General features: G+C 38.8%; 1 protein-coding gene across 2 annotated transcripts in view; it reads left to right on the forward strand.

The window, feature by feature from the left end:
* Nucleotides 1–25,382, forward strand: part of LOC139950674 (uncharacterized) — a 69,237-nt gene that overhangs the window by 38,326 nt on the left and 5,529 nt on the right. For both annotated transcript variants that reach the window (XM_071949466.1, XM_071949475.1), the window contains exons 31-57: nucleotides 526–605; nucleotides 2,377–2,461; nucleotides 3,455–3,511; nucleotides 5,375–5,494; nucleotides 6,630–6,676; nucleotides 7,114–7,261; nucleotides 8,805–8,930; nucleotides 9,438–9,500; nucleotides 9,769–9,834; nucleotides 10,439–10,576; nucleotides 11,192–11,311; nucleotides 12,026–12,097; nucleotides 12,578–12,676; nucleotides 13,458–13,508; nucleotides 14,533–14,606; nucleotides 14,757–14,826; nucleotides 15,458–15,556; nucleotides 16,402–16,483; nucleotides 17,116–17,144; nucleotides 17,334–17,393; nucleotides 18,146–18,214; nucleotides 18,697–18,753; nucleotides 19,147–19,236; nucleotides 19,736–19,819; nucleotides 20,460–20,554; nucleotides 20,902–21,016; nucleotides 24,989–25,034. In XM_071949466.1, the coding sequence (XP_071805567.1) occupies nucleotides 526–605; nucleotides 2,377–2,461; nucleotides 3,455–3,511; nucleotides 5,375–5,494; nucleotides 6,630–6,676; nucleotides 7,114–7,261; nucleotides 8,805–8,930; nucleotides 9,438–9,500; nucleotides 9,769–9,834; nucleotides 10,439–10,576; nucleotides 11,192–11,311; nucleotides 12,026–12,097; nucleotides 12,578–12,676; nucleotides 13,458–13,508; nucleotides 14,533–14,606; nucleotides 14,757–14,826; nucleotides 15,458–15,556; nucleotides 16,402–16,483; nucleotides 17,116–17,144; nucleotides 17,334–17,393; nucleotides 18,146–18,214; nucleotides 18,697–18,753; nucleotides 19,147–19,236; nucleotides 19,736–19,819; nucleotides 20,460–20,554; nucleotides 20,902–21,016; nucleotides 24,989–25,034 (2,242 nt within the window). The remainder of the gene's footprint in view (nucleotides 1–525; nucleotides 606–2,376; nucleotides 2,462–3,454; nucleotides 3,512–5,374; nucleotides 5,495–6,629; nucleotides 6,677–7,113; nucleotides 7,262–8,804; nucleotides 8,931–9,437; nucleotides 9,501–9,768; nucleotides 9,835–10,438; nucleotides 10,577–11,191; nucleotides 11,312–12,025; nucleotides 12,098–12,577; nucleotides 12,677–13,457; nucleotides 13,509–14,532; nucleotides 14,607–14,756; nucleotides 14,827–15,457; nucleotides 15,557–16,401; nucleotides 16,484–17,115; nucleotides 17,145–17,333; nucleotides 17,394–18,145; nucleotides 18,215–18,696; nucleotides 18,754–19,146; nucleotides 19,237–19,735; nucleotides 19,820–20,459; nucleotides 20,555–20,901; nucleotides 21,017–24,988; nucleotides 25,035–25,382) is intronic.

The raw sequence follows: 25,382 nt of genomic DNA on the forward strand, positions 1-25,382 counted from the left end.
TTTGTTCAAATGTATTTATCATTTTTCTAGAGGTCCAAATAACACTTGTGAAGATGCCTTATACATAAATACACTATCAGCCAATAACACAAAAGTAGTGTAGGAGAATATAAGTTATCACACAAGCGCGAGTGGAATACGGAAAAATATAGCGCTTCTGCGTCGCATATCCAACGAGGCCGAATTATCTTCAAGCAAACTTGGCGCGTGACATAGAACACACAATACGCATGGTAGTGATATTAGCCGTGCAATATAGGTTTTTATCACCACTCCATTCTGCGAATCTGATTGGAGGATTAGCGCGTACTTGAAGATAACATAATTTGTTGGACTTCCACAGCCATTTTTCTTCATGATGGGAAAACTAGCCAGACAATTTTTTCTTTTTAACAAATATATAGAAAACAATCAAAGTCAAATATATTCTAGATGATAAAAGTTACATGAATGAAGTGCTTAACTTAAATGAAATGGACGTGATTATTTATTTAATTGTAATGAGAATCCATTCCCCACTTACAGCTGGACTCTGTAGACAGGAGACTCAAATCCACATCACAAGAACTGGAGAAAGCTCAACAGGCGAGGGCTGACCTGGAGCGGTAAGTACATAAATGTCCTTATTCATACCTCCATCAATCACTCCCACGGGCCGCAAATCCATTTTAAAAGAAATTTTCTATATGCAAGTTAGCCCCAAACAATGCTGAAATTCACTATTGGTAAGGGGTTACAGAAGAAAAAAACAATGAAGATGAAAATAACTCGTCGGTAGTTATTTTTCTTTCGACATCTCAAGGTCTTGATACTATTCAAATTATTTCTTACTCTCAAGTTGTGTTTTTTAATGTTTGTCTGTTTCTTAAATGTTAGTGTCAGGAGCTCTGCCGGACAGTGATTAAGTTTGCATTTTTTCTAATCAAACATGATTTGTTCTATTTACAATGTTTTGTTTTTTTCCTCGTAAAATTACTACATGAAATGAATAGTGTAAGTAATTGGATTTAACAAGCCAAATATATGCCTGACACTTCATGGGGGCAATGGAGACAGGTGCCTCCATTGGAGACAGGTGCCTCCTTTGCCCCTGGCTTTTTGTGCCCTGGAGCTCCTTGAAATGTTTGAATGGAACTTCACAATCTCCACATGGAGGTTTTAGTTTTATTAGACTTTACACTGGCATATCAAAATATATACAAGACGATACATAAAGAAACAAAGAAGCAAAAGAGCTGAAAATACCAAGCCAGTGAGTGGCGAGGAGGAACAGGTGACCAGCACCTCTACAAAGCCGTCCTGCCACAAAGAATGTCCCCTGAAACCCACCCCACAGTTAAAAACCACCCATCCCACTATCAAATAAAACATACATGTAGGTGCCCTTTACCAAGGAGAAAACACCTGTGTGCCTTTCCCTTTTAAAAACTAAGCATCAGGCCGACCAGTGAAAGGATTTTGAAAAAAGGTAAATAAATAAATCCTTTTTCTTAAGGCCCGGTCCCACTGCATCAATAATGAGAACGATAATGATAACGATGCAAAGAGAACGCATTCCATTGGTTGCATTCCATTGGGCGTGTGCGTATTGTGCGTGGAGCAATTCAACCAATAGAATGCATTCTGTTTGCGTCGTGATCGTTATCGTTTTATCGCGCTGCAGTGTGACTCGGCCTTAAGCTTGAATATTATTAAATGCATTCCTATTCACACACAGTTACTTTAAGTGGAAAGTTCACATTGTTATACAATTGTACAACAACCCCACAGCCCTTCAGGTTATTGACCAATTATGTAAATTAATTTCCAGTTAGTAATTGGATATCTGCTCGCCAGTCTTCAATCTCTTCTTCCAAACCACTTAGCTGACTGTCTCGTATAATGTGACTGTGTTGTATAAGTGTCTGTTATTAAATTACCATTGAGTATGATATGAAGGATTTGCCATAGGGTATACTGATCAATGTATAATTCATGCGAACCCAACACAAGGATCAGTTCACCAATTTCAAGGTAGTTTACACATATTGGAAAAAAGTTAATTATTGTAGGTTGTGTTTAAAGCTTTGCATGGTGTGGAAAATAAGATAAGAATTAACTATAAATTGTAAACTTGCAGGTACAACCATGTGTAAATCTCTTTTGTTGGAGTGTTGGCTCTGAGAAGATCTGGTGTGGTCTCAACGTTTCAAACAGTATACATGTACTATGCTCGTCTTCTTGTCTCAATGTTAAAACTTCACAGACCTGCAACCCCCCCCCCCCTCATGTTGGTACACCAGCGCATATACTCATTAGCACTGTGATAGTGCCTGGGGAGATGTGTCTATGGCTTTCTTACAAACCCGTTGTGTTTTTCAATCGTTCCTTGTTCAGTTCACTTCAGAGGGAGAGAGATGAATGGAGCTTGAATAGGGACAAGCTGGGAGCTGAGATTATTTCACTTCGAGACTCTTCACAGGTAAGGATACTCGGCTATAACTTGTTTTTATCCTTACACTGGTGTGTATTAAGCACTGTATACTCAGTACTTTCCCAAGTTCTGTGCAAAAAAAACCTGTTTGTACGTGGCTGCTGGTAAACAGGAGATAATGTTGATTCTTGCCAATAAATCAGTTGTATTTTCTAACTAGTTGTTACTTAATTGTTGACACATTTTTGTGCCATTCAGTATATAAAAAGTGATTATTGCTCAAATTTGGAGGGGAAAAAAACATAATAATATAGCTCAAAACATTTACTAAAACATATTTGTTTTTAACAAAACTAGAATTGAATGAGAGTAAAAATACCTTTAACAGTTTAACATTTGTAAATTGTATAATAGATGTTAAATTTGCATCGGGGATAAAGAATATTAATTTTGGTTTTTACCCATACACCGATGTGTGTTAGCACTGTATACTCAGTACTTTCCCGAGTCCTGTGAAAAAATATCACAGGCATGTTACTCGGGTGGGATTCGAACCCACAACCCTTGCAATTCTAGAGCAGTGTCTTACCAACTAGACTACCGAGGTTGCCCGGCAGCTAGAGGCAGTTCGTAAATTGGGCACTAATAGAAGATTCAGCTCATTTGTATTGTTTTGGTATGTATTTCTTCAGTATTCAACAAGATTGAAAGAGACTTAACAAACTGAAAGTCAACCTTTCAACAATAACACCAGATTCCTAGATTTGTTCAATCGTGAATTTACTGGGCCCAATGTCATGGCTCTGCTTGCATCACGGGTAGCGGTGAATTTCTGCTTCTGCATGTGTGTACATGTACTCCACGTTAGTTTCGGCGGTAAGCAGAGCCTTGAAATTGGGCCAAGGTTTACTGTCGCAATGACTGGCCTCGGGCCTGTAGTCAAGTGGTCATTTCAAGCCCTGCCAAATTTGAGCAGGATGTTTAGCCAATAGTAATGTTTTTAATCAGTTGTAACTAAACATATTTTGATTCTTAATTAAGGCTACAATCAAAAAGTACACAACGGCTGAAAGCAGACTACGTAGTCTGGAGAAGGAGGTAAGTTTGTAGTTAATATTGTTTCTGCTATTTAATCAGATCACATCATGCTTTCATAATTACCATTTAATCCTTTAGAGACCATTCTGCTCTGTATAATTATCACCCAACATTCATATATGGCTAATATTGTTAATGTTGTTAATTGTATAATTCAAATTGCGGGGGAAACCTCTGAAAAGCGATAGGATAAAGGAATTTATTTTTATTTTTGTAAATTTAAGATACTATGTAACGATGGGAGAAGTGGGAGTTGTTTATTCAGATCCCAAACTCATAGAGCTGTTAAATCACAGAAAGTAACACCGGTTACCAACCAAAATACAATTTCACTTGTACCATCCTGCTTTATTTTGCTCAGCAGAAAATTGTCTTCTGTTTAAAGCCATTGGACCCTTTCGGTACAGAAAAAAAATAAATGTTCACAGATTTACAAATAACTTACAGGGTTTACAGAAGGTAATGGTGAAAGACTTCTCTTGAAATATTAGTCCATGAAATGCTTTATTTTTTGAGAAAACGGTAAAACAATATAAATTCTCGTTAGCGAGAATTACAGATTTGTTATAAACACATGTCATGACACGGCGAAACGCGCGAAAACAGGATTGGGTTTTCCCGTTATTTTCTCCCGACTCCGATGTCCGATTGAGCCTAAATTTCCACAGGATTGCCATTTTATATATAAGTTGTGATACACGAAGTGTGGGACTTGGACAATACTGTTTACCGAAAGTGTATAATGGCTTTAAGCAGGGCCCTGAAATTGGGCCATGCAGAACTTTACTTTGACCTATTTGGTTGAGTGGAAATAGGGTCAATTTTTGCAGCCATTTACGGCTGCTAGGAGCATTTTGATTCAAGCTGCTAGTGGTCGCTTTGGTTATTTCTATGTTATTTCTATGTGACCTTTTTCTGGAATATACATCTTAAAAAGGGTTTGTTTTATAACCATGTACTTGGGTTGTGACAGTCTCTGTACAATATTACTCTTATATTTGCTTTCACAATATCATCACTTTTCATGATATCCATATATGATTTACCGAACCGCAACAGCACTCTGATTAACTTCAATTGTTACCAAAAACTTTCTTAAAAAGTTGTCATCAACCTCCATTCCCTCTCTTCTTTTGGCTGTATCCCTCATGTCTGGCTCTATTTATACATAAAAGAAAAAAGGCCTTTTGCCCAAGACTTAGAAAACTTATGGGGAAAAGCTTCATCTCGTTTTAACTTTTTTTATTTAATGGGAGATTTTTTCTTGATGCCTGGTGGAAGCAAGTATAACTGGGCCCAATTTTATAGAGCTGCTTAGCGGCCAATATAATGCTTACTGTGCTATTCCATAGAAGTGCTACTAACTGTAAGCACAGAATCGGAGAAAACTTCACTCTCATCACAGTTATTATTTCATTATCACTGCTTACCGTAAGCAAAGCAAAAGGCATGCTAGCTCTCCTGTGGTTCTTGTAAGCAGAGGAGCAATGTATCTATGCAAATCCATTCTAGACGGCGAGCACACAAGCTTGTTTTCTATTGTTTCTTGAAATTCACTTTTGCTTTTGCTTGTTCTTCTGCCCAAAAAATTTCATCACCGGTTAACAGCTTTATGAAATTGGGCCCTGGTTAAAAACAAGTTTTAAAATAACTGTTCACACACCTGGAATTGCTTAAGTTAAGGAAATTTGACTTGGTATCTGCAGCCCTCTAGTTTCCTAAAGTCTCCATTGCTTTCTTCTTGCTTTGCCTCTAAGTTGCTATCATTTTGTTGGGTTGGGCTTACCATTCATCTTTTTTTTGTCTTCTCATCGCTTGTCCGTTTCCCGTTCATGTCCTTAACCCGCTGGGTGGCAATAACAGCTTCAGGTAGCAAGTACATCACTCATGGAACGTAGTAACCAACTTGCATCCCTGCAGCGAGACTTAGACAGTAGAAACACACGCCAGAACTCTAACGACACTCTCCTGCAAAGGGAAAAGGTATAGGCTCTACAGGTTGTTCTTAATAACTTTGGGTATTCAATAGAATATTTGCATCAGGGTTATACTGAGGGAATACTAACTTTGGTTTCACCCATCGGTGTAAGGATATAACCAAAATTGATTTTTACTTTGGGAATGCTTGAGAACAGAAAAATTTCCCCAAAAGTTGATTAGGTCTTGTTTTGGAGGATTTATTTGCAATTTTATATGTTTCAACAATCAAAAGGGCCTTAAATCTAAGATGGCTGTAAATCCGCAAAATAATCAAATACCACCATTAAAAGTTTTCCAAACCAAACTCATATTCACCGAACCAATACAAATCAATGATGAACTCAAATTACTGATTTTTTCCTTAATTTGAGGTTCAACAAAAAAAAAGGTTGACTAGAGAGGCATTTGAATCTGTGACCTTCGGATTAATGTTCCAGCACTTAACAAGCTGAGCCATGAAGGCCTATGATGTTGGTGGTTTATCTATTTTGTCAATATCTTTGTTTGGGGTGCCAATTAGAAGTCGTAGACTGGGGCGCGAGCGTAAAGCTTGGAATTAGGTGCATTGTGGTCTAGCTGGTGATCAAATTTGATCCATATCTATCCCACCATGCAGCTCATTCAACAGTTTGCGCAATGGTATTTGCGAAAAGGTCTATTGAGACTAGATGTCTGCTGCCCTCGTGTGCTGTGTAGTGTTTCATTATAATCAGTTACATGTCGTTGATCGAACATACACATCTTCTTTTGGGGCACAATACTTTTTGTTGATGGTCCGTTGTAAGAATCGCAAACCAATTTACTAGGTCATTGAGTGTATTTAAAAACGTGTACATCTGTTTTAGTTATCAGTGTACATGTATACTACTTCTCACCAGTGTTATTTTGCTATAATCGGGCATGGTATTATTTCCTACTTTAGTCTGATTTCAAATTTGTGCCCATGGTAAAATCAAATAAATTGTGATTAAACAGCTTGAAAAGTCCCTTTAAGCCAACACCATGTGTGCATGTATAAGTCAGTTCTTGTACTCAATAAGATGTTCCTACTTCTCCCAAGGTACATGTACTTGCATTGTGCCTGTATAATGCTGTTTGATTTGAATTTGAAGTTTTTACTGGTGTGTTTGTTTCACAGGAGGATAATTATAAGATCTCTGCAAGAATGGAAGGCATGGTTGAAAGGTAGGTGTGCAGGAACAAGCATTCGTTTGTGGTCGCGATCTAACAGTGGAGATCAAACACCCCACTTGTGTTAGTTTTTGGTCTAGTTGGTCGTTTTTATTTTTCATTTGTTGTTTTTTAAGCAAGTTTGCCCCAAACAAGACTTAAAGCCACTCGTGGTTTGGGGCTACTAGAAGAAAGTAAGATAACTCATAGAGCTAAAGTTAGGAATTGATATTCTACTTTAAACATTCTAGATTATAGGATGGAGAGAGACACACGCCCAGCAAAGGGCTCTTACTTCTCTTGCACTTGTTTCCAAAAGCTCCTTTGAATCGCCAACTCTAGTAGTTAACAAAATATATAAATGCTGTCCTTCAATTTGGATCTTAGATACCGACCTTATTTAGAAACAATGACTCTCACCCCTGGACTTATCTCCTGATTGTTTTGATCAGACTGAACGATGCCCAGAATGAGATTGCCAAGTTACGTCGTTCACTAGACACCACCCAACAGGAGAAGATTCATAGAGATAAGGAGATGATGGATGCTCAGGAGAAGTTTAGCAGTACTCTCAAGACACTGCAAGCTGAGAATGAAAGGGTGGGTGGCTACACTACCCCCTATGTAGGTCCCCCTAGGTCCCCCGCTGGATCAGGGCCTGATTTCATAGAGCTGCTTTAGCAAAAAAATATAGATGTTAAATTTGCATCGGGGATAAAGAACATTAATTTTGGTTTTTACCCATACACCGATGTGTGTTAGCAGTCTAGGTAGTCTAGTTGGTAAGACACTGCTCTAGAATTGCAAGGGTCGTGGGTGCGAATCTCAATCGATTAATTTCTGAGTATACAGTGCTAACACACATCGATGTATGGGTAAAAACCAAAATTAATATTCAGAAAAATATAGCTTACAATTGTTTTGATTTTTAACAGTAAAACTAAGCAGGACACCAGTTACTTCATTTTGTCTTTTTCAACCTAAGTTCAGAAATTCACTGGCTAACATTCACCTCTCTCTATATGTTGATATTTTGCCACATGAAGCAATTTTACTGGCAATTAGGAAGCAACTAATTGCTCTAAATGCAAACGGAATTCTCCCGTCCCAGGAAAAAATTCTCATTGAGTCCCATTGATATTTTGAATGGGATTCAATGGGATCCCATTGTTTCAATGGAATTAAATGGGATCCCCTGTGGATCCCATTAGATCCCGTTGAATATGTCCCAAATTCCACCCTAATCCAATCGAATCCCATTAATCCCATTCAAATTTTCAATGGGATCCCATTAAATCCCATTGATTTTTTTCAATGGGAATTTTTTCCTGGGGTACAATGTAGCATTCCTAACATTCCTCAAATAGTGCCTTATTTACCATCCCCTAGAAAATTCTGTGAAATTTTAAGTCTCTTTGTTAATTGTCTGGCGTGACTTGGCCCCAAGACAGGCCCTATTACATGGAGGGAATGGCAGCTGGTCTTGGCCTTGGTGTCCTTTCAGAAGTTCCCCATAGACATTAAGACTTTCCAGTGGAAGTTCCCTTTGCAAAGTGATACTTGCCTTGCCCTCTGAAAGATGAAATGCAAGTGAAATACTCTGGTAGCGTATGAAACATTCACCATACACCGTCCCCTTGAAAATTCTGTTGAATTCTGTGAAAAAAGTCTTTTTGGAGATTGTTCAAAACAAGTTGTCTGCAGATAGCCTATGTGACTTTACTCTAAGGAACGTTACAGAATTGGTAAGAAACAAAAAATGTGAAGAGCACAGATAACAGAACTTACACGGTCTAATGATGATGATAGTAGAAAACATCTCATGGAATATTATTGTCTGAAACGTCATAGTTGTTGAGAAATAAAATGATCTTATTTCGGAGTTTGTTTGGAGTTTATCGCTCAGTGAACGTTTTTTGGGTTGTTGTTTTTTTTTTCCATTGAATGTAAATAGGTTTTTCACTATTGTCTTGGAACCCAGACGGTCGATCAATCTCAAACTTTTACAGGTTTGTCAGTTTCTGTACATGTACATGTACATGGTGGATTCCATTGAGTGCTTACACTGCCAGCAACTGTTTAGTCAGCAAAACAGTTTCTGTAATTTTGCTTTAAGACTCACTATGTTTTCTTTGCGATGTAGACTCGTACACTCTGGGAGGAAAGGATGTCTACATCATCTGAGAATGTCTCCAGACTGAAGGAGGAACTTCAACGATCGGAGCATAATAGAAGCATCAGGGATCAAGAAATCAGGCAGATCCAACAGGTGGGGCTTTAGTCATGTATTGTTTGATTTGGGCCCAATGTACATGTATAAGCATTCTTAGGGCTTGTAGTACCATTTCCTACAAAGTTGGACAACTTCCCGAAAGGAGGAATTTGGACTGTTGGGGTTTTAAAGCCATTGGACACTTTCAATAACAGTATTGTCCAAGGCCCAAACCTTGTTTCCGCATGTTTCGCTGTGTCATGACATGTGTTTAAAATAAATCCGTAAATCTCGATATCGAGAGTTGATATTGTTTTAATCTTTTCTCAAAAAGTAAAGCATTACATGGAACGATATTTCAAGAGAAGTCTTTCACCGTTACCTTCTGTAAACACTGTAAGTAATTTGTAAATCTGCAAACTTTAAAAAAAAATTCTATTCCGAAAGTGTCCAATGGCTTTAATGCATTTTTTTCGAAGGAACAGACTTATTCGATTGTATCGTTTGTGTGAATAATTTTATACCTTTTTCTTATTTTTACGGTTTGATTTGTTAAACACACAGGAGCTGACTGAGGCACTCAGGAAATTATCAATATCAGAAGCCAATTTGGAACTCGCTAGAAAGGTATAATCAACTTTCATAAACAATAAATAATCATAGTCAATAAATAATTTTAGTATTGTTTTCTTTACTGTGAAGTTAGTTGAAAGTCATTATTTGTAAAGTTAGGTTTTTTTTAATGTGAATGCAATTTTGCTATTAACACTGTTAAAGCGACGCAACTTTTCTGACAAATTTTGTAAAAAACAGAAAAACAATATTTTATGGCTTTAAAGGCATAGTGTATCAAAGTTAACTTTTTGGCTGGTGTTTGTTGCCATTCTCTTTCCAGAACAAGAATGAGCTCGATAAGGAAAAGCAGCATCAAGGACACCACATGAAACAGTTGCAGGATCAGGTATTGTTGTTATCATGTTGCAAATTTGTTGTTAAGGTGACATAAGTTCCATGCTTCTCCTCATTGAACCCAAGTCTCGACACTCATGGGGTGACAGGTCTTTTTCTTCAGCTGCGCCTCGCATCTGGTGCCATGCGTCTGGCACTATGCCACAGGTTTTCAAGGATTAATTTTGTTGTGTCTGTTTTTCTTTAGTTTGTTTTGGTTTTGGTTTTACTGCACCTTGAACACCCAGCAGGGTGGATACGTGCGCATTACAAGTCTTATTATTATTATAGTTCCACCATAGGCTGAGTCATCTTAAAGGCAGTGGACACTATTGGTAATTACTCAAAATAATTATCAGCATAAGAAGGACCCTTTTAGAGCCACCACCTTGGGTCCAATAAGGCTCTGCTTACAGCCGAATTCTGCACTTCCGATCACCATTTTGCGCTCACCGGTGAAATACGTTTGACTTAATCGCGCAGCTTCCTGCTTCTGTAAGTGGCAATTCTTTGCTAACGGTAAGCAGAGCTCATGGTATTGTTGTATCGATCAAATGTGGAATCAATAATGAAAACAGTGTGAGTGTAATGAGACTAACTTTGCTGTGATATTTCAGATCACATCCATGGAGAGAGATCGACGGTCTCTTGAGGCACGGATTGAAGAGATTCAGAATGACTTAATGCAGACTCAGAGAAACAACTTGAATACCTCACAACAACTCATGGTCACCCAGACATCATTACAGAGAAAGGTAATCAGTCTCAAGAATTGTTTCATTTTAAAAATCAATCAACTCTCAAGAATTGTTTCATTTTAAAAATCAATCAACTAGAAATATCAATCTTACTTTCAATATACAGATTTGTTCAGTTTTCAATTCAGAATTGTCACAACAGTTTCCATAGTGAAAGAAGTATATTAAAGGAACGTTACAGAATTGGTAAAAACAAAAATCATGAAGATCACAGATTAACATATAACTTACACGGTATAATGATGATGATAGTAGAAAACATCCCTTGAAATATTTCTGTCTGAAATTTTATATTTGATGAGAAATAAATCATCTAATTTTGCGTTTAGAGTTTATCGCTCAGGATGCGTTTTATTCATTTTTGTTTTGGCATCGATGCTATGCAAAATTTGTAATCAGTTTTTCACTATTCTCTCGTGACCCAGATGGCCGATCGATCTCGAACTTCTACAGGTTTGTCAGTTTATGCATATGGTGGACTACATAAAGTGCTTACACTGCCAGCTACTTTTTTGCTAGCAAAACCAATTCTGTAATGTTCCTTTAAGTTGTGGGAGAGTAGACAAGAATTTTTTAGCGTGAAGTTGATCTTTTCTTTTCTTACTATTTCAGTCTGAGCTTGAGGAGCGACTGCGAGACTTGGAGACAGAGAATGCTAAGATGGAGATGGCCGTTAACAACGAGAAGGCACAGAAGGAGAGCTTACAAAGAGAGATTCGAGAATCCAATAAGGTAAGATGGATTAGCTGATTCCATCGGTATTATTTGAAAGATGTTAGGAAGATTTTTTTATGACCAAATACCGTTGGAAAAAATGTTTGAAAAGTAGACTATAATGATTCACACATGTGCCTCGGTGTTGTGTGTTTTGTTATTTTAGTTCTTGGACTAACACAGTCCACCAATTTATGAAGTCAAAAATTTGGTTCTACAAAATGGCGGACTGGGTTAGTTCATGAAGTAAAAGGATAACCACACAATTTGTAGGCTTATTTGTGTGAAGCATTATGTTCTACTTTTAAACCATCTTTTCTTTCATATTCATTTCTTAATAATAATAATAATAGACCGTTTTTATATAGCGCTTTTCACGCCCGAGGGGTGTCTCAAAGCGCTTCCAACATTATTACCCCTGGTCACTTGGCCTTAAATCATTCCTTAAACCATCTCAGCTCCCTGGGGAGTATACAGCCTGTGCGCAATTATATGCGCTACTCGGCTAAACCAATCACAAGAACCATCTCTTCCCTCACAGGTAATGAACCCTTTTGACTCGCCCAATCCAAAGGCAACGTGTCCCTTTAAAGGCTCTTATAGGCTTTGTGTTTATGTGTTGTGGTCAGTGGGTTGGATAAACAGCTGTATGGGATGGAGCAAGGATCATGGACTGCCGTTCCTCTTTGTAGATTCCAATACTCATTCCAAGTCTTTCATCCTCTTCCTTAGATGCGGGCAGGTCTGGAAGGTTTGGTTTCTACTCTGCAGACCAACTCCATGCATATTGAGGACAAATTACAGGTATTATTATTATCATTGTTATTTATTATTAAGTATTATTTATACAGGGTAGCCCCATCAGTGTAAAAACACTGTTCTCCCTGGGGGCCCTGTAGAAAAGCAATACACAGAACAACAGATAAACAAATACACATGTATAAAGAACAATCCCCACAAAAGCAACAACAGCACTCTATACCACCATGAACAAAATCAGAGAAGAACAAGGCAGCAAAAAACCCAATTATGCAAAATAAATCAATGACTCCGTAAACGCCAGTACCTAGAAGTGAATGTAGTCAAGGTTGACTCATTACGCAATCTCTCAGGCAAACCGTTCCATAAAAGGGAACCTTCGTAAGAAATGCTTCTTTTGCCTTTCTCTATGTACACAGCAGGAATTATCAGAAAATAGTGCCATCCTAAAAGATAATTTGAAGATAATATCCAAGTGCCTAAATTTGTTATTCTTTTCCTTGGTAAACTTTTCCGATTATTCAGGAGGAAACGGCCAATCGTAGTTTGTTTGCCAAAGAAGCTGAAGATCACAGAGGATTATGGGAGCTAGAGGTCAAGTCAAGGTCAAGGCTGGGACTCAGGGTAAGGTTTAGTGTTGGATAAGAGTTGTTATCGTTACCTAGGTGCATTCCACTGAATAGAAAGTCCTATACAATCCAATGCTAAATGCTAGATATTGAAAAAAAAAACAGTATTCAGAAGTCTCACAACCTTTGGAAACATCTAAAATTAGTTTTCTGTGCAATGATACGGTTGTTGTCCTGATGATAAAAACCAAGTAGGAGGGAAAATGCCCTATTTAATTATTTTGCTTTGCCGCGAGTGAAAAATCAGTGCTTAAAAGCACAGCAACAAAATCCATTCTTTATGTAAGAATATCTGACTGGTTAGATTTTTGTTACTAAGCAATCTTTATTGAAACAGCAAGCACTAATGTGCTTACCTTGTAAGTGTAGAATGGTGACTGTAAAGCCCGGTTCTTACTTCCTGCGAATGCGAATGCGAAGTGAATTTTGGTGACGCAACAATCGGTACGCATTCAATTTCCCATTATGGCTCAGAGAAATTCGCTTCGCAGGAAGTATGAATCGGGCTCAAGCGCAGAATTTTGGTAAGCACATTCATAAAATTTTGCACTAGTTTCTCCTAAACAAATCCATGTTATACTCTTGTTTTCAGTTTATCTAGTAGCCTTCTTTTCTATTTTTCTGTTTCAGCACTATTCTCTACTGTTCATGGTTTTACCTGTGTGATTATAAAGCATATAAGAAACGGTGCAATTCTATATGGTTAAAAAAATGAAATGGAACAGCACACATTGAAATATATATTCAGTCAATCCTTTATCATTATTTAATTTCAGATTGCTCAGTTGGAAAGAGCTAAGGCTGAAGTTCAGGCTCAAGTAGACGAGGTCAGTGAAAACTAGAACTTCATCATCCTTTCAAATGTTGATAATATTAACGGAATATGAGAATAGAGGTCAAGGAACAAGATACTTTAAATGAAATAGCTAGCTTCATTAATGTTTGCTATGAAGACATGGCACGTCATGGCCAAGCCGTTAAGAGCACCAGACTCAAGCTCTTGTGTTTTTCTGATCAGCAGAGTGTTGGTTGGAGACCTGGGCCCAATTTCATAGAGCTGCTAAGCACACAAATTTTCTTAGCATGAGGAAATTTTTGCCTGGATAAACACAGGATTACCAACCAAATTGTCATGTGATTTTCAGCATAAGCAAACAACAGCTGAATACCAGTAACAAACAATATGCAACAAATGGAAATTTGGTTGGTAATCTTGTTTTTCCCGAGGAATAAATATCATGCTCAGCAAATTGTTGTGCTTAGCAGCTCTATGATGAGCCCTGGACTTGACACTTGGGTCCTTGAGCAAGATACTTTACTATAATTGCTTTGTCATTGGGTTGGGACATTAAGCTGTAGGTCTTGGTACAAGGATTGGCAAACCCACAACCTTTTGGGGGGAAGAGTTGGGGTTAAACCTAAAGTTTGTGGTTCACATAGCAAGCACCCAAGGATTTAAAATCAGGGGCCAATTTCATAGAGCTGCTTAAGCAAAAAATGTGCTTAAGCACGAAAATAGCCCTCTTATTTTACACATGTTACTGGCCGAAATTTCATGCCACAACATTGCTTGTGACTGGTATCTAGCTGTTGTTTACTTAGCAAAACAATTCAGTGGAGTCTTGGCCAGTAATCTGATTTTACTTAGCGCTGATTTTTTTGCTTAAGCAAATTTTCTGCTTAAGCAGCTGTAAAATTGGGCCCAGGAGAGTTGGGCAGTTGGGAAAAGTCACAAGGGTTGATTCCGGTGTTTGTTATTATTATTATTTAGAGAACACCTTGTAGGGTGCAAATCCTTATTACAGTCAATATGCATTTATTGATTTTTTATTGCGTGGGTTTGTTCTTTAGGAGAAGAAGAAAGTCCGTAAGATGGCGGAGATGAAGAGAAGCTACGAGGAGAGATGGCAGAATGAAGTACAGAGGTTAGTGCCAGTTTTGTTTTGTCAATGGAAGTGAATTTTCTAAAACACTTCACAGGTTTTAACATTTCTCAGCCTCTGTATATAATTTCTGAAGTAGATTATTCAATGTAAAGAGAGGTGAGTAATTTAAATCAACTATTGATGTTTCAGAACACAGCAGCAAGAGCAGGAAAACGGCATCTTGAAAGCCAAACTAAAGGCAGCTAAGAAGAAACTCAAGGTAAGATCCATTGAATGTCTATGGGGTGAAACCAACAGTAAGCACAGTATGTTTCGGCCCAGCAAACAGTGCCTCATACCCAGGAGGTCACTGTAGCATAAACCCTTTGCATGGGACGTCACAAGCCCAAAACAGCACCCTTAAAGGAACACGTTGCCTTGGATCGGACGAGTTGGTCAAAACAAAAGCGTTTGTAACCGTTTTTTGTAAAATGCATATGGTTGGAAAGATGTTTTAAAAGTAGAATACAATGATCCGCACCAGTTTGCCTCGAAATTGCGTGGTTTTCCTTCTACTGTGCGAACTAACATGGTTGGCCATTTATAGGGGTCAAAATTTTGACCCCCATAAATGGCCGACGTGTTAGTCGACGAGGTAAAAGGAAAACCACGCAATTTCGAGGCATGTATTTGTGGATCATTGTATTTTACTTTACAACATCTTTCTACCCATATGCATTTTATAAAAAAACGATTACAAACGCTTTTCAAAGACCAACTCGACCGATCCAAGGCAACGTGTTCCTTTAATGAGGTCACTGATGACCTAATCGCTGGCTGAGAATAAAGCGCAGTGCGGCTTATTCTGTACTTTATCTTGATATGTTCATCTCATGTTTACTGATTTGAAGGATTTGGAAGCTCCTGAGGTTCGCTTCAATTCGTTGCAGACTGGATTTGAAAGAGAGCGACTGAATATGGATGCAACAGTAGCAACCCAGAGAATACAGGTAGGTAGAACCTGTGGCCGATTTAAGAAAGAGCTAAGATTGATCTAAACGGCAAATCAATCATAGTGGCTAAGTAAAGTGTGATGTCACAATATAAACCACTATGGTAATACTGAAAATTTGTCTAACACACTTACACTTACAATGAGTTGTATCGCTTTGTGAAATCACCCCCTGGCTTTCATCGGCTTGTGCCCAATACATGAACCATGAACAGTAGGTACTTAGATACCTGGGGTAAATTTCACAAAGAGTTAGGACTAGTCCTAACTTGGGACTAGTCCTAGGAGATATAAGATAACAAACTCGGGTTAAGACTAGTCTTAACTCTTTGTGAAATCCACCCCTGGGGCCTTTCTCAAACCTCGGCTTGGGCTCCGGCTCAGGCTTAGGCTTCGGGCGCTGTGTACGTAGCTGGGCCTTTAACCTGCATTTTGGAGCAGGGCGTATTGCACGAACGTCAGCGCCTGGAGCCTGAGCCACAGCCTAAGACGGGGTTTAACAAATGCCCCATGTTATTTTGAGATGGCGAAAGGAATGGAAAAACTGCCCCGATGAGGGTTCAATCATATGCCATGAGCTTCATATGAATAGACCGATCCACTAAGCTCCGCCCCATTGCGTATTGACCAATCACAAAGCAACGAAGGTCTGACAAACAAGGTCCGACATGCGTGCACGTATCTAGGTGTGCGCGGCAGAGTTGTGTAGAAAGGCATTGGAGAGCCCCACGTGTTCTTGCTCACATGTGCGTCGTGGGCGGAGCTATTAGTGAACACAACACTTTAACAATGTCAACTTTGACTACATGTAGCACTATAAAAAAGGTATCCTTTGTGTTTCAGCTTGATGATTTGAACCAGCAGTTGGAGAGGGAGAGTGCGATGAGAGCGGAAACTGAAATGAAGAATAGACAGCTTCATCAAGGTATGGTACCCTGACTCTCCAATAGCCCTACATTGGGAAAGCATAGACTCTAAAAGTTGTTGACTCTGCCTGAGCCTTGTTACTGTAGGTGTATGCTGAGTGACTAACTCGCCCTGATTCTGCAGAAAGTTCCCTGAAAATAAACCAATCTTTCCATGTTCTGATGAGCAAACTTGTAAATCTCCCTGATTATGGAAACTAGTATTCCCTATTATGTTGAATGTAATGTTAAATGTCTCTCTGATTTTTGTTCAACATCTCCCTGATTTTAAGATGCAAAAGTTGGCGAGTTGGCTTCCGGTGTACAATTTCATCCCTCCTGCTTGATCATAACTCCTGCAAATGTGTAGTGTAGATCCCGGTTCATACTTCCTGGGAGTGCGAATGCAATATAAATGTTGACATCACAGGGCTGTTTTCACAGCAAACGTTTTGCAGGAGTTGAAGCACAAGTCAACTGATTCATTGTGAATTTGTGACGTTAAAATTCATATCGCATTGGCATTCGCAGGAAGGATGGTGACCAGTGTTAGATACCTTGAAAAGATATACTGTTCTGCATTTGTGATTCCATTTTAATTGAATTTTTACTACAATAATTTGCTTAATTTAATTGTTTTCTTTGTTGTCAGAATTGTCATCTGCAAAGACTGTTGAGAAGGTAATAAAAAAAAAAATTCATTTGTTGTTTTTGGTTTTCGTGGGGGAATTCGGTACTTTGCATGATAGATGCAGAGCCATGGCTTTTCATTTAAAAAAAAAAAAGAAAGTTAATTGGATGTTACTGTAGGAATTTAGTAAATACATAGTTTGTTGTTTAAACTCTTCTATTAACATTTTTCTTCATTAGGGCAAGGACAAGCTTGAGAGGAGCAAAAGGAAACTTGAGGAAGAACTGACTCAAATGAAGGTGAGGAAAGAAATCATCTTTCAGACTTTGTTACGAGTATCACTTTGGCGAGGTGGAATGTTTGTGTGCCGTTGGTTTTTTATTGTGTTTTTTTTACCTTTGTTCAAATGCCAATGTGGATATGAAATGGGTTTCCAGTCCCTTCTTGGTGACATTGTGTCATCCATCTGGGGTTTTCTCCTTCAAGATTTCTACATCATCCTTTCTTAGTGGGTTTTCTTCTGGGTTTTATCTCAAGAAGTTTATAAATAATGAGTCGCCATGACGCTGGTGAAAATCAAAGACTTTGAATTTCTTTAAAGCCATTGGACACTTTCGGTACAGAAAAAATATAAAAGTTCACAGATTTACAAATAACTTACAGGGTTTACAGAAGGTAATGGTGAAAGCCTTTTCATAAAATATTATTCCATGAAATGCTTTACTCTTTGAGAAACCATTAAAACAATATAAATTCTCGATATAGAGAATTACAGATTTACTTTAAACACATGTCATGACACGGCGAAACGGCGGAAACAAGGGTGGGTTTTCCCGTTATTTTCTCCCGACTCCGATGACCGATTGAGCCTAAATTTTTACAGGTTTGTTATTTTATATAGAAGTTGTGATACAAGAAGTGTGGGCTTTTGGACAATACTGTTTACCGAAAGTGTCCAATAGCTTTAAAATATACAGACATCTGCTCATTTTCCCCCAACTGGTTGAGAAAAGCTGTTGCATCCGTTACATTTGTCGTTATTTTTCTTCAGGTGTTGGTGCAACAGAACTTTGTTGAAAAAGGAGAGTTGGAGAAATACAAACAGCAACTGGATACAAAGGTAATTTGTACTTTTGTTGTTGGAGTTGATTTTATTTGTACCTTTTGATTTTGACACTTTGCATGCTCTGCACTTTTTCAAAAAACAGATTTTGCAGAAAAATTAAATAGTGTTCAAAAGCTGCATTTTAGCCTCTCAATCTGTATTGAAATTCAGGAAATCTATCTCCCGTTAATTGACCTTATGCGCACAACTTCACTTGAATAGGGTGCCCTCGGCAAGGGGTCTTAAGCTCATTGGCCCATTCCTGTGCTCTGTGTGTGTTTCACCTCTTAGATTGCAAAGTGATGACGTCAGTCCATAAGGTCTAATATTGTTCCGCCTGTGAGTTAGTTCAAGTTGCAAATTTTAAATTGCACATTTTAGCCTTCGAGAAAGACTCTGCTAGGGTCGAAACGTCAGGCCATTAACTATTTTTTTGCAAATTTTAATTTGATGAGTTCAGAGTAAGCTGAAGATTATTCTATTTCTTATTTCTGTAGGCCAGACTAGAAGTGAATGAGAAACTGGATCAAGTGAACGCTTACTTGGAAGAACAGGTGAGTCTCAAGCAAGAAACCTTGAGTGGGAAAGAGCAAGGAAAAAGGACAAAGCTTATTTGCAATTTTGTTTTGTTTATTTATTTGATTTAAGATTGCCTAACATCACTAGGCCACGGACGACTACTGCAATATAAACGCTACACTTAACTGCCACCATGGACACATTGCCACCTACTTCTTAGGTAGAAACAGGGTTCCCCCTTCACAGCAGTCTCCTGATTTCAGACAGAGTACACTTTCCGAAACGTTGAGTCCTCTGGTTCCTCTTAGAACTACCATCACTTTATGTAGATGTATCTACTTGGTGTCACCCCAAAAAAATTTTCTGATTATCCTTCGACCATGCAAACAAGTCAAGTCTTATTTGGTATTTTTCTCTCCTACTTACAGTCACAAGCTCGCGACAAACTTGAGATGCTGAGAAACTCTAATGAAAGTGAGCTGAGGAAAGAACAGGAAAACACCATCAATGACCTCAAGGTATGTTTATCGCTTTGCACCTTTTATAGAAAAAATAGTCATTTTCTAAAACGGGTCTCTCTATTTTGCTCCTGATATAGTTATCTTTCCATAATCAATTACTTGTTGTTTTTGGGCCGTAGAAGTTCCCTTCTAATGAATGGCTGTGCCCAATTAGAAAAATACTAATTTTAATGTACACAAAAATTGTAACCGTGCTACAGTTGCTCCTTTTGTATTTCTACTCAAATGCTTTCAAATTTAACAGAACTCGGGAAAGTACTGATTAAACAGTGCTAACAGACATCAGTGTATATGGGTAAAAACCAATATAAATATTGTTTAAAAAAGACTTTGTTCATAGTCTCCAACCTTAAAAACTTGTGGTTTTTATTATTTTTATATTTTGTTTTGTTTTAAAACAAAGTCACTATTCAAAGGTTTTTAGAAACATTTTTCCCTTTGCATTTCGATCTTGTACACAATTGTTGATATTTCTGTGGTTATTATTTCTTTGTAGAATGAAATGAGTAGACTCCGAAGCAGTTACCATGACATACTTGCCCAGAAGGAAACAATGGAGGTTGAAGTTACAAGGTTTAAGGTAAGATCTGACTTTTCAACCCAACCCAATAATAATTTAAAATTTACACAGTCAGTTTCCCTTGTTATTTTTCATCTAATTTTGTTTAAAAGCAAAACGTTGCATCCCCTTAAGGTGATCCCCTGGTTGCTGCTTCCTAGATTGTATTATAAACTTGGGCCTGATCCCAGACTACATGGCAGTTTACAGTTGTATGTTTTTTGACTGGCACCGCGAACAAAGATATTGAAACAACAGAGAGACCACCAACATAGGGCTACATGTAGGTACAGCTCAGTTGGTAGAGTGCTGCCAAATATCCCACAGCAACCAAAGCAATTGCAGTGGAGGTGTGCTTTTGCAGTGGTGCCATTTGCCAAGTTCAGATTTATAAATTTTCTCATTGAGGTGTTCCTTTCCAGAGGAAAATTGCTGTGCCCCCTCAAGAGCAAAGTTCAAGGCTGGTTTAGGAAATGCTTTTGAATGATGAAATGAGTGATTTTGGGTTAAATTACACACAAAATCATGCCAGCTTTAGAGCCGGAAGTAGTGACAATGTTAGTCGTGCAGCCAAATTGGTCATCCTCGTAGTTATGACAGGTACTTTTAGAAAAGCAACTATATTGACATATTAAAGTGGTTTCCTTTTTCATTTTGGTAGGAGCTGTACCAAGACGCAGTGCAGAAGCAAGACAAGATGTCTGCCCAACAAGAAAAGACTCAAGATAAACTGGTGGATCTTCAAGCCAAATTCACGTATGTACAACTTATGTACAGTCATTAAAAGAAGAACAATTGTCAACTAATGAAGATATTTATCAATTAACTGAGGAGTTACGCTAATGGTCTTATCCAAATCCAGTATTACAATTTATAAGTTTACTTATTACAGTCTTAGGCAAGGACAGATGGAGACATCAGTGGTCACCTTGCCAGTTATCTGTTTTGGATCTATGTAACAGAAGTCGGGTTTTATGTTCCTTAACCCAAACCCTAAAAATTCTGATGTAGATATCGCTCTGACTTTATGGGGTTTGAGACTACATTTTGAATGTTTTCAAAGGTTGCCAAATCTTCACCTCACTATTCTGTTTACTACCCAGGATTCAGAAGCAACGTAACAGACAGATGTTAGATGGCAGTCTTGATATAACGCCTGGTAGGCATCTTAGTAAGAAACCAACACAAGGACCTCAAATTGACTCCATCACTGAGAAGGTATGTGAGGGGCTGAGCTTTGGCTATGGCTATGACCATTGGTTATGGCTATTTGCCAATGACCATGGCTACAGCTATGGCCATTGGCTATGGCTAGCTAATAAAAATTAACTCCTTGTATGCAAAAATCACTCACAAATGTTGATTCTTATTGTACCAAAATGAACCAACTATTTTGCACCTCTCAGCCTCAGTTTGCTAACATTTACCTGATAAACAAGCAAAAGGCAACAAGGTAAAAAATTGCGCTAAAAAAATATTAACATCACAGAAAAAGTAGTTGCAGTTACTGTGTCTGTATCAGGTTTTCCAGTGCCATCTATCATTGCATTTCCATGCACAAGTTTGTATATGCATGGGTAGGTAAACACATTCATACATTGGACCTATGACAAAACAGGATAATAGAGTTACCTGTTGGGTGTAAGCTTGGGCGGTTCCAGAAATTTCGGACTCGGTTTCGGTTCCAACAAAAGGCTCGGTTCTGAGACATACCCGGTTCCATTCATTCAATAAAAAACAGCGGTCTCAGTAGCTTGTATTCTCTACTAGTCGCAAACAACACCCCGTGTGTAGTGCAGTACATGTACAATATAATAGATGTTAAATTTGCATCGGGGATAAAGAATATTAATTTTGGTTTTTACCCATACACCGATGTGTGTTAGCACTGTATACTCAGTACTTTCCCGAGTCCTGTGAAAAAATATCACAGGCATGTTACTCGGGTGGGATTCGAACCCACGACCCTTGCAATTCTAGAGCAGTGTCTTACCAACTAGACTACCGAGGTTGCCCGGCAGCTAGAGGCAGTTCGAATCCTATGTTTTGGCAGCGGGTACCGCAACGATATAATAGATGTTAAATTTGCATCGGGGATAAAGAATATTAATTTTGGTTTTTACCCATACACCGATGTGTGTTAGCACTGTATACTCAGTACTTTCCCGAGTCCTGTGAAAAAAATATCACAGGCATGTTACTCGGGTGGGATTCGAACCCACGACCCTTGCAATTCTAGAGCAGTGTCTTACCAACTAGACTACCGAGGTTGCCCGGCAGCTAGAGGCAGTTCGAATCCTATGTTTTGGCAGCGGGTACCGCAACGATATAATAGATGTTAAATTTGCATCGGGGATAAAGAATATTAATTTTGGTTTTTACCCATACACCGATGTGTGTTAGCACTGTATACTCAGTACTTTCCCGAGTCCTGTGAAAAAATATCACAGGCATGTTACTCGGGTGGGATTCGAACCCACGACCCTTGCAATTCTAGAGCAGTGTCTTACCAACTAGACTACCGAGGTTGCCCGGCAGCTAGAGGCAGTTCGAATCCTATGTTTTGGCAGCGGGTACCGCAACGATATAATAGATGTTAAATTTGCATCGGGGATAAAGAATATTAATTTTGGTTTTTACCCATACACCGATGTGTGTTAGCACTGTATACTCAGTACTTTCCCGAGTCCTGTGAAAAAATATCACAGGCATGTTACTCGGGTGGGATTCGAACCCACGACCCTTGCAATTCTAGAGCAGTGTCTTACCAACTAGACTACCGAGGTTGCCCGGCAGCTAGAGGCAGTTCGAATCCTATGTTTTGGCAGCGGGTACCGCAACGATATAATAGATGTTAAATTTGCATCGGGGATAAAGAATATTAATTTTGGTTTTTACCCATACACCGATGTGTGTTAGCACTGTATACTCAGTACTTTCCCGAGTCCTGTTTTTCACAGGACTCGGGAAAGTACTGAGTATACAGTGCTAACACACATCGGTGTATGGGTAAAAACCAAAATTAATATTCTTTATCCCCGATGCAAATTTAACATCTATTATATCGTTGCGGTACCCGCTGCCAAAACATAGGATTCGAACTGCCTCTAGCTGCCGGGCAACCTCGGTAGTCTAGTTGGTAAGACACTGCTCTAGAATTGCAAGGGTCGTGGGTTCGAATCCCACCCGAGTAACATGCCTGTGATATTTTTTCACAGGACTCGGGAAAGTACTGAGTATACAGTGCTAACACACATCGGTGTATGGGTAAAAACCAAAATTAATATTCTTTATCCCCGATGCAAATTTAACATCTATTATATCGTTGCGGTACCCGCTGCCAAAACATAGGATTCGAACTGCCTCTAGCTGCCGGGCAACCTCGGTAGTCTAGTTGGTAAGACACTGCTCTAGAATTGCAAGGGTCGTGGGTTCGAATCCCACCCGAGTAACATGCCTGTGATATTTTTTCACAGGACTCGGGAAAGTACTGAGTATACAGTGCTAACACACATCGGTGTATGGGTAAAAACCAAAATTAATACATGTACAATACATACATACTATACTACGTCATGGAGTTTTTCCTCCATGCTATTACATGCACACACACACACACACACGCACTCGTGGTCGGTGACCGGGGGATTGGGGCCACTCCATTACAAGTAGGGGAGAACAAAAACAGCTCTTAACATTTATCAAAGAAAGATGTTTATTAGAAAAACAAAATGATAGAACAACGATATACAGTTAAGTTGGGCAAATCAGAAAGACAAATAACCAGTATTAGGAAAATAAACTTGCCAGATAAAAAACTTAAAACTGAATCAGGAAACATGATACTGTACAAAAACTACTTCCCCAAGCATTTAATGGACTGCCCTTGGATGTGCTGATTGGATGGCAGATTTGTGGTTTTGGTACACATTGTTTTACACATACTGCAGGGCCCTTTTACATTGTGTTGTTTACTTCTAAGATTTTGCGGAGATATCGGGGATGACGTCGTCTGAGCTGATCGTCGGCCCTTTTTGAATCGAACCCCATCGCTTCGGCTTTGGATTCGGCTCAGGCAAGCTTGTTTTTTTGCGTGTGCGTAAGTGCCCAGGGCTTCTCAGACGAGAGGACGGAGCCTGAGGCCGAATCCAAAGCCGAAGCTATGGTTTCTAAAAGGGCCTTAGTGCCGGACCATGGAGGAAAAGTTAGAGCCTCGCTGGACTGACTGCTAAATGTTTGCTTGTTTTATATTTATAACGGTTTCAATGAATTTTAATAAGAAATAATTTATAGTATTTTTTGTCAAAACAATTACAAGGATTTGAATTGACAGACAGAGAAAACACATACAATTTACACAGGGTCCTTAAAAACACAATATTATCTTTATATAAATCTGATCTTGGGTTTCAAATGTCCGCAATAAGATTTACAAACTTATTTAATTAACTGTGTCCAGCCCTATCCTGATAAAATGGCCCAGGACTTAAATTGATACAAAGTTATACCTTCTTGTTACATTTTCGCTTTGTACGCCGCCCAGGGAATAAGATTGGCCCCCAAACATGAATAAATTTGGCACACATATACCGTAGCCGAGTTCATTGACTCTGGCGCACTGTAAGTCTTCACTGTCTGGCAGAGTGAGTGCGTTCGGTCGGGACTCGACTTACTATTATACTGAGTCTGGTTTGGGACCAGCGCCACCTGGCAGTTGGGGCTCAGTTTTTTTTATAGGAACTGAGTAAGAACCGAGTCATGGGGCTCGGTTTTTGGATAAAAACCGAGTCTTCTAAAGCCAGAACCGACAAAAGCGGGTACCCGGTTCCGCCGAAGACTGGAACCGCGGTTCCGGTTTTCAATTTGGAACCGGGTAGAACCGGGTAACCGAAGGAACCGCCCAAGCTTAGTTGGGTGGAGGTCCCTAGTTGGAGAGTGTCTACAGAAACAGTGGGAGCTGTTGCCAAAAAGTTAAAGTACTTGGGTGTGAGTTGTGTGTGTGTGTGCTGTGCGCCTGTAAAGTACTCCAGCATGACGTCATAACAGAAGGCTCTATTGAGGACCTATAGCATGAAAGTGAACAAAGTGTTGTAGACTAAGTCACCTACTGCAATCTGAAATTGTCAACCTATTAAAGAAATAATCTTTTGTCACTTATTTACCTTAAATGAATTTGTGCTTTTTTGTTAGGTTTGGAGTGAGCTGGACAAAAGCATAACTCGTCACCTACAAGCAGGTATGTACATCTTGTTTGTAATTTATGCAAATTATGGAATATCACAATTATAGGGAAACTTCATGATATCCTCGGTCAAGATTGTGAGTCATCAGTGTGTGGGTTCGAAACCTGGTCTTGACACTTGTAATCTTGGGCAAGAATAAATGGGTACCTTCAATGATGGAGATTGTTGATGTTTAAGATAAGAAACCTGTACCCCCATTTGGCTGCCGATGATGAATACTCAAAAGAAGTTGAGATAGTTTTAGGAATGCTTAGAGCCTGATGAACAGAGGTAGCAATAATTGTTAACATTTTAAACTTTTTTTGAGGGGCCACTTGGCAATAAAAAGCAAAACATAAATC

This window comes from Asterias amurensis, chromosome 2, assembly GCF_032118995.1.
Source record: "Asterias amurensis chromosome 2, ASM3211899v1".
Classification (NCBI taxonomy): Eukaryota; Metazoa; Echinodermata; class Asteroidea; order Forcipulatida; family Asteriidae; genus Asterias; species Asterias amurensis.